Source organism: Cariama cristata, unplaced genomic scaffold (assembly GCF_000690535.1).
Source record: "Cariama cristata isolate BGI_N322 unplaced genomic scaffold, ASM69053v1 scaffold12682, whole genome shotgun sequence".
In the NCBI taxonomy this organism is placed as follows: Eukaryota; Metazoa; Chordata; class Aves; order Cariamiformes; family Cariamidae; genus Cariama; species Cariama cristata.
In genome coordinates, this window is record NW_009602171.1 from 24,173 (window position 1) to 36,252 (window position 12,080).

A 12,080-nucleotide genomic window follows, 5' to 3' on the forward strand; every position below is an offset into this window, starting at 1 on the left:
TCTTTGTTCCTCCCTCTTTCTGTCCCTTCCTTTCTCTTTCAGGATGAGATAGGTGCTGCTGTGGAAGTCCTTTTATCCCTAAAGGCAGAATATAAACAACAGACAGGCCAGGAGTACAAACCCGGAAGCCCGCCTGTGGTCTTTGTCCCTTCTCAGTCTTCTCCTGTTTCTACTCTTCCATCCCCGTGTCCAGTAGACAGCCAATCTTTATACAACAAAGTAGCTGAACAAGGCGAAGTGGTCCGCAAACTTAAGTCGGAGAAAGCTTCAAAGGTGTATTAGCAGTGAATACTTCCGAGTGAAACAATATTTTCAGTTTAGACTTAAAACCTAATTACAGGTTTTGTTAAACTTGAAGAACAAAATATAAGCGAGTACTTTCAAATTCCATGGAGTGCTTTCCGAAATTCTCTTAAGCTGACGATGTGGCTGACTTCATGAGTTTTATGATAGTGTACGGAGAACCTGGAAAATAAGTAAACAAGTTCTTTTTTCAGTGATATAAGAGAAGTGAAGCAGAATATAGGCAGTAACTTGAAAAAAGAGCTGTAACTTGAAAGCTGGAATGGCAATAATAAATTTGGTATAGTAATTTGATAGTGGCCAGGGAACCGTTCTTTATTCGCAGTCTGAGTATTTGCTGCCGTTCTCCAGTGTATGAAGTCATGGACTGCTGTAACTGGAGGGAACTAAGCCGCCTAAATGGGAAGCTTTCATGGCACAAAAATCAGCCCTTACATATACTGCCTGATTCAGTCCTTTGGTGTGCAACTTGTAGGTATTCAGGCTAACAAGTTTTACCACCAAACTCAGCTCTAGAAGTTTTATTACAACAGCTATGTTAGTGCCATTCTAGTAAAGGCTGTGTTATCTTAGCTATTGTGTTGCATCTCTGTTACTTCTATTTTTATCTGCAACTGCTGTTTTTCCTTTCTTGCTTCAGGAAAAAATAGATGAGGCTGTGAAAATTCTTTTAAATCTAAAAGCAGAATATAAACAAAAGACAGGTCAAGAGTACAAGCCTGGAAATCCACCTTCAGCTCCTCCTTGTGTACCTTCTACTACACTTCCATCTTCTGTATACTGCAGTAACTTGGCACCTTGTAGCTTAGTGGATGGCAAAGCACTTTATGATAATGTAGCTGAACAAGGGGAGGTGGTACGCAGACTCAAAGCAGAGAAAGCTTCCAAGGTATGATAGTAAAAACAGAGTAAGCAATTGTAATTTTTACCACATTTTGCCACTGGGGGGAAACCTTTCACCAAGTAGTGATCAAACTCCCTGTCATCCAAGTCATAGCTTAGCCATCAAACTTGCATGGTCTGATAATGCCACACAGGGCTACTCTGATGCTGGATGCTTTCTTGACTCTGAGATGTAAATTCTAAATTCAGCTGGTGTAGAAAGTCAAACTTAACCTCTCAAGTCTAGATGAATAGGCACAAGCATGGCAGATGTCAACTCTGCAGAAGTTTTTAATATATTTTACTTTTTCTTGCTGTATTTGGTGAAGATAAAAATATTTAGTGTGTTGCAACAACAGCAAGACTTTTCAAAACTTGACAAATTCAGTGACAGTTCTGGAAAAGAACATGAGATAAACCTATTTGTTTTCAGGAGCTGCTGTTTTTTTCTGCCTGTATTTCTGCCTTGCAGAATTGGTTTTGGTGTTGGGTTGGGTTTTTTTTGTTTGCTTTTTTTGGAAAAGCTCTTTTCTAAAACTATTGTATTTTTCAGTGTAGATTCTGCTGCTGCAGTTATTAACAGGTTATAGCTGGCCAGGTGGGCTAGGGGTACATTCTGGTACAATGTGACAGCTCTCAAACATACTCCTGTTGCTTGGGGAAGAGCTATTACTTGAGTCCTCCCCTAATTATGAAGTACTGTTTATTGCTAGATAGAAATTTTATTTTCTTAGCCTGAAAATCAATGCTTCTTGTTAGTTCTCTCTTTAATTCTCACTAGTACATCTTGCTATTTGTCCTCCATATAGGATGAGATAGACGAAGCAGTAAAACTCCTTCTTTCTCTAAAAGCTGACTACAAGGAAAAGACTGGGCAGGACTACAAGCCAGGACATCCACCAGTAGCTCAAGGTGCTTTGCCTCAGTCATCAAACACAGTACCCAGTGGTCCAGACACACCTGAAGCTAAAACCCTGTTCAGCAAAGTAGCTCTTCAAGGAGATGAAGTTAGGAAATTGAAATCAGAAAAAGCAGAAAAGGTAAAAACATACTGTAATATAAAAATGTAATATATGTATTTAAATCTATTTTGAATTCGGTGTGATTATGGGAATTAGAAATGTACATTTAGAATAGGAAGCATTTGCATTCAGAGATGTGCAATGTACTTTTAAAATTATTCCTGACAGATATGGACCTTAAAATGTTAACACATTTAAGTATTGAGTTTTGCAGATTTTTCCCTGAACACTGTGTGGATGTCGACAATGCCATACATAGTTCCATCTTATTTTTTTGATAGAGCCATTTTATTCCTGTGATTTCTGTATAAATTTCTCTTTACTTTTTTGTTCTTCAAGGAAAAGATAGATGCAGCTGTTAAGGAACTTCTTCAGTTGAAGGCCCAGTATAAGTCTGTTGCAGGAGTTGACTATAAACCAATTTCTGCTAGTGGCACTGATGACAAAGACAAGAAGAAGAAAGAGAAGGAGAACAAGTCTGAAAAGCAGACTAAGCAACAGAAGCAAAACGATATCCCAAAAAAAGAACCTTTGCAAGCACAGAGTGGTAATGAGCTCTCCTCAAATGGATCAGGAGAGGGTCAAGGCCCTAAGAAACAAACTAGGTAAAGATGTCATCTGTAATGTATTTGCTAGAAACCTCAACTGTTTACCTCTATTCAGATTTAGAGTTTTACAGGTTTCTCATTTCACTTGAACGCATGGACATCTGCAAGCTAACTGTGTTCATTTTCATGTTTAGGATCAAGCCAAAAGCAAGTTGCTAAGGTTTATTTACTGTCACTTATATCTCAGTATCCTACTGAGGAAAATTCTACCTAGCCTGTAGAAAGCATAAAGTAGTGTGCATGCCCTGTTAGTATGGGTACTGTTACTGTCATTGAGAACTTGCTATGCTTCATTATTTGCTTCTGCAAATGTGCTGTTGTATCTTGCTCAGTATAAACCCTGGAGAAAAAAAAAACAACTTATGCTTACTTCGTTGTACCAGGGTTTCCAAAATATTTACTGCGAGTACCATGAGAAGTATGTAACCCAACCCAGAGTAAGGCATTGCTGTTGTTGATGGTGAAATGCTCCAGTGATGATTGCTGTGCATCCCCTTTCCTGCTCCCACTCTGAAAGTTTAGAAGTATTTCCACAGCATGTATTATGCAGCACTATTTCCTGTTTCAGATACATAAATCATGTTAGAGACAGAGATGTGGTTATTTTGTATAGAAATTATGCAGAAAAATGCATTTTTCACCCTTGAAACTTCTCTGTAGAGACATAAAAACTTTTGTCTACTGTTATTTGAGTCTGGTGAGTTTAGCCTACTTTAGAATCTTGTTGTTTTACTGGTTATCTTTATTTTGATGGGAGGGTCAGTTGTCTGTCTTGAACAATGTGACTGACATTCACATGAATGGTGAATTTGTGTTGCATATGTTTCCTGAAATTGTAACCATGGCTAGGTAAGAAATTTTTTTAAATAAAGAGTAAAGCAGCTTACACATAGGTCTGGTTAATATCTTAGGTTCTTACTGAAGGTGCTTGGTTTTTTTAACACATTGTTATGAGGTTCTTTGATGCAACCATGGTGAGAATTAGAAGGGTTCAAACAGTAGAAAAGAAATGGAGCTGTTTTTATTAAATGCTCTTGTTAGCCAAGATAAGGAAATACTAACAATTCCTACTAGCCAATATGTACTGAGCTGTCAGGAAAAAATGGGGGAAAAGTTAGCATAATGAATTAAAATTAAAATATCCTGTTATCCTGTTCCATATCCCCCTTTTTTCTGCCCTGCCCGCCCTGCCCTGCCCTGAAGAAAAAGGAGGGGAAAAAAGGTTAGGGTAAATTTCACTGCTAAATGATGTACAGCACAAATCTGGTTCTTTTCTAATACCATAGGCTGGGTCTAGAAGCTAAAAAAGAAGAAAATCTTGCAGACTGGTTCTCTCAGGTAAGTGCACATCGGTTTGAAATTAAGAATTATTTCATTCTCTTATAAATCAAGATGTATTTTGGATTTATATCTTGTATTTCTGTTTGTTTGCTTTTGTTTTGGTTTTTTTAATACAAAGCAAAGTACTTGCTCTTTTCTTTAAGACCACTGCTGTCATGATCTTACATAGAAGTGCCTGGATTAAAGAGCTGAATAAATTTAGGAAGCTTTAAAAAGGTTGAGTGTCAACCATTTCCCTCTTCCCCATATATATATATGATTTTCTTAATTCATGTATGAATTCCTCTTTCATTAAGAGTGCAAAACTTGAGTGAAGTGATAGGAATTTCACAGGCTTGGGAGTTTTATTTCACCTCAAGATGATGTATAACATAAGCTAGTGTCTGTTGATACTAAATGAGTTGGCTGGCTCATGAGGTTCAAAACAACCAGAGTAGAGATGATTAGATTAGCCTACTTATGAAAGATTGCAAATAGATATCAGTGGTGTATGTTGCCTCTCATTAGTATAATTTTTGCCTGTAACCTAAGGAATAAAAAGCTTTTCTGACATGAGCTAGAGAAATTTCTTACAAAAGTACAATTTGTTTGTTCCTGGAAATTAGCTACTGTCTCTTGCTTGGATTAATGAAATTCAGTTTTAGTTAAGTGTTTACATTATTCAGATCTTTTATTAACCTTAATGTTTCTGCTTAACTTTTTCTAGTTATGGGCAACAAAAACTATCTCAAAGTATGTCTTTGCTAACTTTTTGAGCACAAAGACTTTTAAATAGGACACTTTTCTTGAATTGCATGCCACACACTTGAACTACTGAATGTTCTTTGTGTATGAAATTGAAACTTCAGTATCTAAATAATCTTTTGAAAGGTGATCACAAAATCGGAGATGATTGAATACTATGATGTGAGTGGCTGTTACGTTCTTCGTCCTTGGGCTTATGCTATTTGGGAAGCTATCAAGAACTTCTTCGATGCAGAGATCAAGAAACTTGGCGTGGAAAACTGTTACTTCCCCATGTTTGTGTCCCAGGCTGCCCTAGAGAAAGAGAAGACTCATATTGCTGACTTTGCTCCTGAGGTACGCTTCAACACTTTGTTTCAATCTGAGTACAAGAGAACCCAACCACTTAGTCTGCAGCTGAGTATGAAAGTAAGTTTGTTTTCAGACCTGTTTGATTTTTTTTTTCCTTTTTTTTTTTTTGGATCAGAGTCCCCCCCCCCCCCCCCCCCCCCCCCGCCCTTTAGGTTGCTTGGGTCACAAGATCCGGGAAAACAGATCTGGCTGAACCAATTGCAGTACGACCCACAAGTGAAACAGGTAGACCTCTTTTCATGCAGTTTGGCTGTAAAAAGAAGTTACAGGTATAGTATAGCTGGTTGACAGGAGTCCCTTTTGAAAAGTGGAAACCCATTTTTTTAGAATGTTTTGTGTAACTCCTTACCAAAATTTCCTAGATTTGTTGCTGCTTGTAGCGAATGTTACAACACTACACATTCCCTTAAATAGACTTTTCTAGGAAATGTACACTCTAGGAATTTTTCAATTATTATCCTGAAGAGTGACTTGCTTTGACTGAAAAACACATTTGGTTGGTTGTTTTATACTGTTTATAAGAAAATTTCTTCATCTCATAATTCACTTCAGTTTTGCATGCACTTTGACTGTAGCTGTGAAACTAGCTTTTACTGAAATTTCCTCTGAGTAATTTAAACAAACATTTTTAGACCTAAGGCTGGATGAGTTTTTATTTGAATCAGGTGTGGTATAGCATCCTGAAATCTCAAGGTCAGTGAAATTCTATTTGTGAACCTAGATCTATTTGCATACTCTAAGCCAGTGACTCAAACATAGTGTCATTAGATACTAAGCTTTGGATTGTACTTTGACCAGCAACAGGCAAGCTATTTTGCAGAGACACAGGATGCAGTGAAAGTACTTCTTTCAGAGAAAATATTATGTGTTAAGACAAAAAATGTGTTTTAAAGAGAATTAAGTGTTAAAAGCATAGTTCTCGCAGCAGAGAATGTTAAGCTTATATGTAGCAAAAAAAAAGATGTGGCATAAACTGTCTGTATCGTGTAGAGACCCAAAGCTGCTTTCTTTTTACAGTCATGTATCCTGCCTATGCAAAGTGGGTGCAGTCGCACAGGGATCTTCCTATCAAGCTTAATCAGTGGTGCAATGTTGTGGTATGTCTGTACACCATTTCTGAGTAACTGTTGTATCATAAGTGCAGTGTAGGACAATTATTCTATGTGGACATGGCATGATGGTACTGATCACAGCACATATTTCATGGCAAAAGTATGTGGGTTTTGTGATGTTTTTTTTCTGACTGTTCTTAATAAAACATACTTTATCAATGTATATTGTTGATTATATTGTTTAAATAGAAATCTGTGAATAGTTGACTTTTTATCTTTAAATAAGTATTAAAAAAATTCTCAAATATAAACATTATTTTTAACAATAAATGGACACTTTAGTGTTAAATCATGGTGTTCAGTTTTTTTATTTCCTCCCCTCCAGCGTTGGGAGTTCAAACATCCCCAGCCTTTCCTTCGCACTCGTGAGTTCCTTTGGCAAGAGGGTCACACGGCATTTGCAACATATGAAGAAGCAGCAGAGGAGGTAAAAAGCGCTGGCTCTCTTGCTTTCAGAAAGTTACCTTACCCCATAGCAACACAAACAAATCTTTTTACTAGGACCTTGTAGAAATCTGTCGTCTTTTCTTTGGGGAACCTTCATGAAAAATGCCAAGTGTACTAGAACCTATTTTTTTCTCAGATGTAACCCATGTCTGAGACTTTAGTCTCTTCAAACAATATGGAGAGTTTGAAGAGTGTAATATATAAAGAACACTTTCCTTAAAAAATATTTTCCTTAAAAATTCTTAAAAATCTCTTTTCCTTAAAAGTCTAAATAATGCATTCACGTGTTAACTGCTAGAAATTTTAACACTGCCTTTGCCCAAAAGACAGATGTTTTGTTGAGTAGCATGGCATATCTTTATTTACTTAGCAGATGTTCAGACTTTTAGGTGGAAACTAGAAGCCAATATAACCATTGGACTGGCATTTCTGCTGCGACTCGTCTTGTTTTCTGTCATGGTTTATAGTTGTTGCTATTTGATTCATAGAAAATAACTGCCAGTTTAAAGTGATTGAAGAAATTTTATAATTTTTTTAATCACAATCTTGAGAAAGTATCAAATTTTTAAGATTTTAGACTGGCATATAAAAATATTTCATGATTTAGCAACTGCGAAATACTGAGTAATTCTTAAGACATTATGTTCATTATAGGTGATGCAGATACTTGATCTATATGCTCAAGTGTATGAAGATCTCCTAGCAATACCTGTTGTGAAAGGAAGGAAGACAGAGAAGGAGAAATTTGCTGGGGGTGATTATACAACCACTGTAGAGGCATTTATATCTGCCAGTGGAAGAGCTATACAGGTATTTAAATACAGTAAGATGAAAGCCTTAAATGGATGCTCGATAGACTTAACTTTCCCTTGAGGAGAATTTCCTGTGTGCAACTGTTTCAGGGAGCAACGTCACATCATCTAGGGCAGAATTTCTCAAAGATGTTTGAAATTGTATTTGAAGATCCCAAGAAACCAGGAGAAAAACAGTTTGCTTATCAGAATTCCTGGGGCATTACGACTCGAACTATTGGTGTAATGACAATGATTCACGGAGATAACATGGGACTGGTGCTGCCACCTCGAGTAGCCTGTGTTCAGGTGTGTAAAAATACCTTAAACTACCATTTTGTTTCCTTTCCTGTCTTGGAATTCATAAGCATTTCATATTGGGCATCTGGAAGACTTAACATAGGGTAGGAGCTGTCTAATTACAGAGCGTGCTGTATAAAGTTAGTATAAATCATTAGGGGACTTGTGGTGGACAAGCTCCCTTTAATAGTCCATCCATTTAAAATAACTTTATCTATATCATTTGGATGAAAAGGGAAATGTTTCCTTTAGTTCTGAGAACTGGAAAGAAATTAGTGGGATATAGGGCCACAATATTGTTTTCAAGTTTTTATAATAACTAGGAGCTTTTTTTTTATAATATAAAGTACATGTCATGTTATATTGCAGGTTGTAATTATTCCCTGTGGTATCACAAATTCCCTTTCTGAAGAGGACAAAGAGGCTTTAGTGAAGAAATGTAATGAATATCGTAATAGGCTGCTTAGTGTTAATATGCGTGTACGGGCTGATTTAAGAGACAACTATTCACCTGGTTGGAAGTTCAACCACTGGGAACTTAAGGTACATTTCTTTCCAGGAGGTGGTTTGAAGCTTATATGTGGGTTTTAGATACGAGGCATGTTATGCATGCCTTGTATTCTGAAGGCAAATACTTTCTCTAAATGAAGAATTGCTGCCTGATCACTTTCATTAATAAATAAAGAAAAGACGTTTTCTGAGATTTGCTCTGTTTGCTAGAATTTGTGTGGCATTAGCAATTTTTGAACTTCCAAGTCTCCACTTTGTATACCTAGAAAATGAAATTAATAGTACAAATTACTTGCAAATTGTGGTTCTTGTCACTTTGTGAAGCATAAAAGCTTTTCATAAATAAAGCAACTGTTTGTAGTGAAATATTCTATGCAATTAATGTCGATATTAGGGCTATATTTAACAGAACTTTTGCTATTTGCTGTTCATACAGTTGAAAGTGTTCTGTGAAAACAGAATTAAAAGGTATTATTGGATAAACTAGAAGATGAAAATGATTGTAGAAGTCTTAATCTTTCAGACTTTAAAAATCTGATTTGCCCTATCTGGGATAACTGTCATAGTGTATTTCGATTGTGCTTTAACTGTCTTCAGTATTACTTGCATGTTGGCACAGATGCAGTCTCCAAGCTAGTGAAGCACGGTTGGAGTGAGGTATAATGCACAAGTGAAGACAGTATGGATAGGAAAGACAGAAATGCATAAAAGCAGTGGAATATATGCTGATTTTTTTCGAAGAAACTTAGATGTGTAAAGTAATTCCATATTAAGACTGGGCTTTAGAATGAGAGGGAGGGAGGGAGAGGGGAGAGGGAGGAGGAGAGATAATGAACTCTTCTGGGCATGACTTATAACTTCTGACGTTTTTTAATGAAGGGTGTTCCAGTCAGGGTTGAAGTGGGACCACGAGACATGAAGAGCCAACAGTTTGTAGCTGTTAGAAGAGACACAGGACAGAAGCTGACATTTTCTGAACATGAAGCAGAAGATAGGCTAAAGCAGATTTTGGAGGAGATCCATGCTAACCTTTACAACAGGTAAATTGGGAAGTACAATAAATGGCTGTGCTAATCACAGATGCACAGAAGAATTTCTCACATTATTATTAGTTCATCTGTGGGGAAAGGCAGGTTAGGCCCATCTTTCTGTTTGTGAAATTTCATTTTTCTGCCTCTGACACTTGTTCGCATACAATGATAGATGTTTCCTATTGTGGTCATGAAACATAATGTTAAAGGTTGTGAACTTACTCTAAAAAATGCTTCAATTAATTCTTGTGAAGTATTAATAAACAAATACACCATAAATAGTTAATGGGATAATGGACAGGATTCATTCCTGAAAGATGCTTTTGGTAGGGAGTTTGAAAGATACAAAGTTGTCCAAGAAACTTCAGTAGTTGAAGTTCTATGTTCAGAAGTGTATTTTAAGACCCTATATCCTATTGACTTTCATAGGATTGTTTTCTTACAAGCAATCAAATCATTTTGGAACTGTTATTTGCACTTACTGCATATGCCAAAATCGCTTGCATGTCTGTCATTGCAAATTGTGGTTCACAAGTACACGGAGAAAGAACAGGGTGCTGATCCAGCACCATTGCAGATGAGTTTTCCTACTTTCTTCTGTGGTCATCAAAGTTGCTTGCAAGCAGAATGTTTTTACCTAGTTAAAAAGCATTTAGTTATTTAGATTTAAAACATAATTAAAAAATAAAAATCTACATCTATAGTACTTTCCTGTTTCTATCCACAGCTGCTCGGTGTTGAACTGACATGCACACCAGTGTGAATTAACACGATGAAATGTGTAGCAACTTGGAGAATACCTCATCGACAATTAATCAAAATTTTATCTCTTTGAGGGCAGAAGTGGTAGAAAGACATAACCTGATGAGAAGATTTGAATGAATATATAGCTTTCTTGTAACTTTTTGTTTTGACTGACTCTGAAAACTTGGTTCATTTTTGACCAGTGAGGTTATGTGCATAAATCTGTCCCAACTGAATTTTTTTTCCCTTTTCTTAGAGCTTCTGAGGACCTAAAAAGTCATATGGTGGCAGCCAATACTATGGAGGACTTTCAAAAAGAGCTTGATTCAGGAAAGGTAAGGAAATTTACTTTATTCTGTCCTGGTAAGTGCCTTCACACACTTTCTGTCCCTTACAAATATCAGGGGCTAGGAATTTGAAAGCTGATATTTAAATACTGTTGTGGTTTTTATGGAACTCTCCCGTCACAAGCAGATGAAGCCTCTCCTGTAGAGATGCGCAAAAATAAATTAAGTTTCCCAAAATTTGTAATACACATTGCTTTCTTTTGCTAAAATACCATATTTACTAAATACAGTGTTTCAGGCTACCGCCATTCAAAATTTAGTCCTATGCCAGAGGTGACAGGGTGTCTTGAAGTGACTTGCAATGCTGCAGTTTGGTAATTTGCATTTAAAGTGTTACATTTTTGTCAGAAAGTGCTTTTCAGAGAGATTAATGTAAATACTTTATTCAGATTAAGATAAACTTTGTCATTATTCTAATGCAAACAGTGAAAAACACTTGTCAAATCTCCTAATAGGGTCCAAGTAAGAGTTTAAAGTACATGCTACTTACGTCAAAGAAGTTTTACCTTTATGACCTGAGTAGAAGCCATTGGGTTCGTTGAGAATTACTGCAAGTCAGAAACCTCCTTGAGTTGATAGTAAGAATAACCCATAATGTGGATGATCTAGAGATCTGTGAAAAATTTAAAGTTCTGGCAAAGTATTTGAAATTAGAGATGAGAGATCAAGTCTTCCTCAGTAGAGAGTTGAGCTGCTGCTTCTTTTTCAGGGATCCACTGGCAGAAATTCTTAACCCTGAAATTCTGTCACGAACCTCAGCTTGTGAAAATTTTCATGTATTTAGATTAATGTGTTCAAGTAGTAAGATCCCCGGGATCAATCGTTAAGGCTGTGTATTTTACAAAGAGAGATCGGGGCGTGTTATGTACCAAGTAGATATACTCGGAAAATTTCAAAATTTCTGATGGAAAATGCATAAGTGCCAAGAATTCATAGCACTTTTGTTAACTTCAACAATAGTTTTAAGTTATTCTTGGTTAGGCTTGACGTTCCATCACACTCTTTTCTTGCCTGTTGCATTTATTCCTTTAAATCTTTTTATAAACTTAATTATGAACTTCAGAGGAGGGACTGATTTAGCATGCTTATGAAGTTAAGGATATAGAATTTTTAGACATTCTGTGCATAGGTGCTATAATAGTAGTTCTGTCTTATTTTCCTCTATAAAACTAAATACAAGTGTGAAATAATTCTGTTTCCAAACAGCTTTGGGCTCTGCCTGCTGACTGCAAAGTATCATTTCCTTGGTGCAAGTTTCTCTAAAGCATCTGATGATTCTGGGGGGTAGATTTAAACAACAAAAATCTTTAGTCTTTGCTTTAACAGATAATTGTGCTCTGCATAGATGTTCAGCTAGCACTACTGCTCTCATGTATTGTGATTTCAAGCTGTGCCATCACATATCTTTCACTTCTGAATTAAACAAGCACTCTGAAGCTATGCTTGACTGTATTCAAGACAAAGAAACAGTCGAGGAGGACATAAGGTCTTAAAAAAAAAATTCTTAAGAGATGCAGTAAACTTGTATGTAAAAACCAAAATGAAGA

General features: G+C 36.5%; 1 protein-coding gene across 1 annotated transcript in view; it reads left to right on the forward strand.

Annotated features, from left to right (window-relative positions):
- EPRS (glutamyl-prolyl-tRNA synthetase) overlaps nt 1-12,080 on the forward strand; it is a 36,651-nt gene that overhangs the window by 22,105 nt on the left and 2,466 nt on the right. The window contains exons 18-31 of the mRNA XM_009694642.1: nt 43-273; nt 944-1,192; nt 1,995-2,225; nt 2,547-2,812; nt 4,102-4,153; nt 5,027-5,236; nt 5,404-5,476; nt 6,269-6,348; nt 6,689-6,790; nt 7,465-7,620; nt 7,713-7,910; nt 8,271-8,444; nt 9,291-9,451; nt 10,443-10,521. Of these exons, the coding sequence (XP_009692944.1) occupies nt 43-273; nt 944-1,192; nt 1,995-2,225; nt 2,547-2,812; nt 4,102-4,153; nt 5,027-5,236; nt 5,404-5,476; nt 6,269-6,348; nt 6,689-6,790; nt 7,465-7,620; nt 7,713-7,910; nt 8,271-8,444; nt 9,291-9,451; nt 10,443-10,521 (2,262 nt within the window). The remainder of the gene's footprint in view (nt 1-42; nt 274-943; nt 1,193-1,994; nt 2,226-2,546; nt 2,813-4,101; nt 4,154-5,026; nt 5,237-5,403; nt 5,477-6,268; nt 6,349-6,688; nt 6,791-7,464; nt 7,621-7,712; nt 7,911-8,270; nt 8,445-9,290; nt 9,452-10,442; nt 10,522-12,080) is intronic.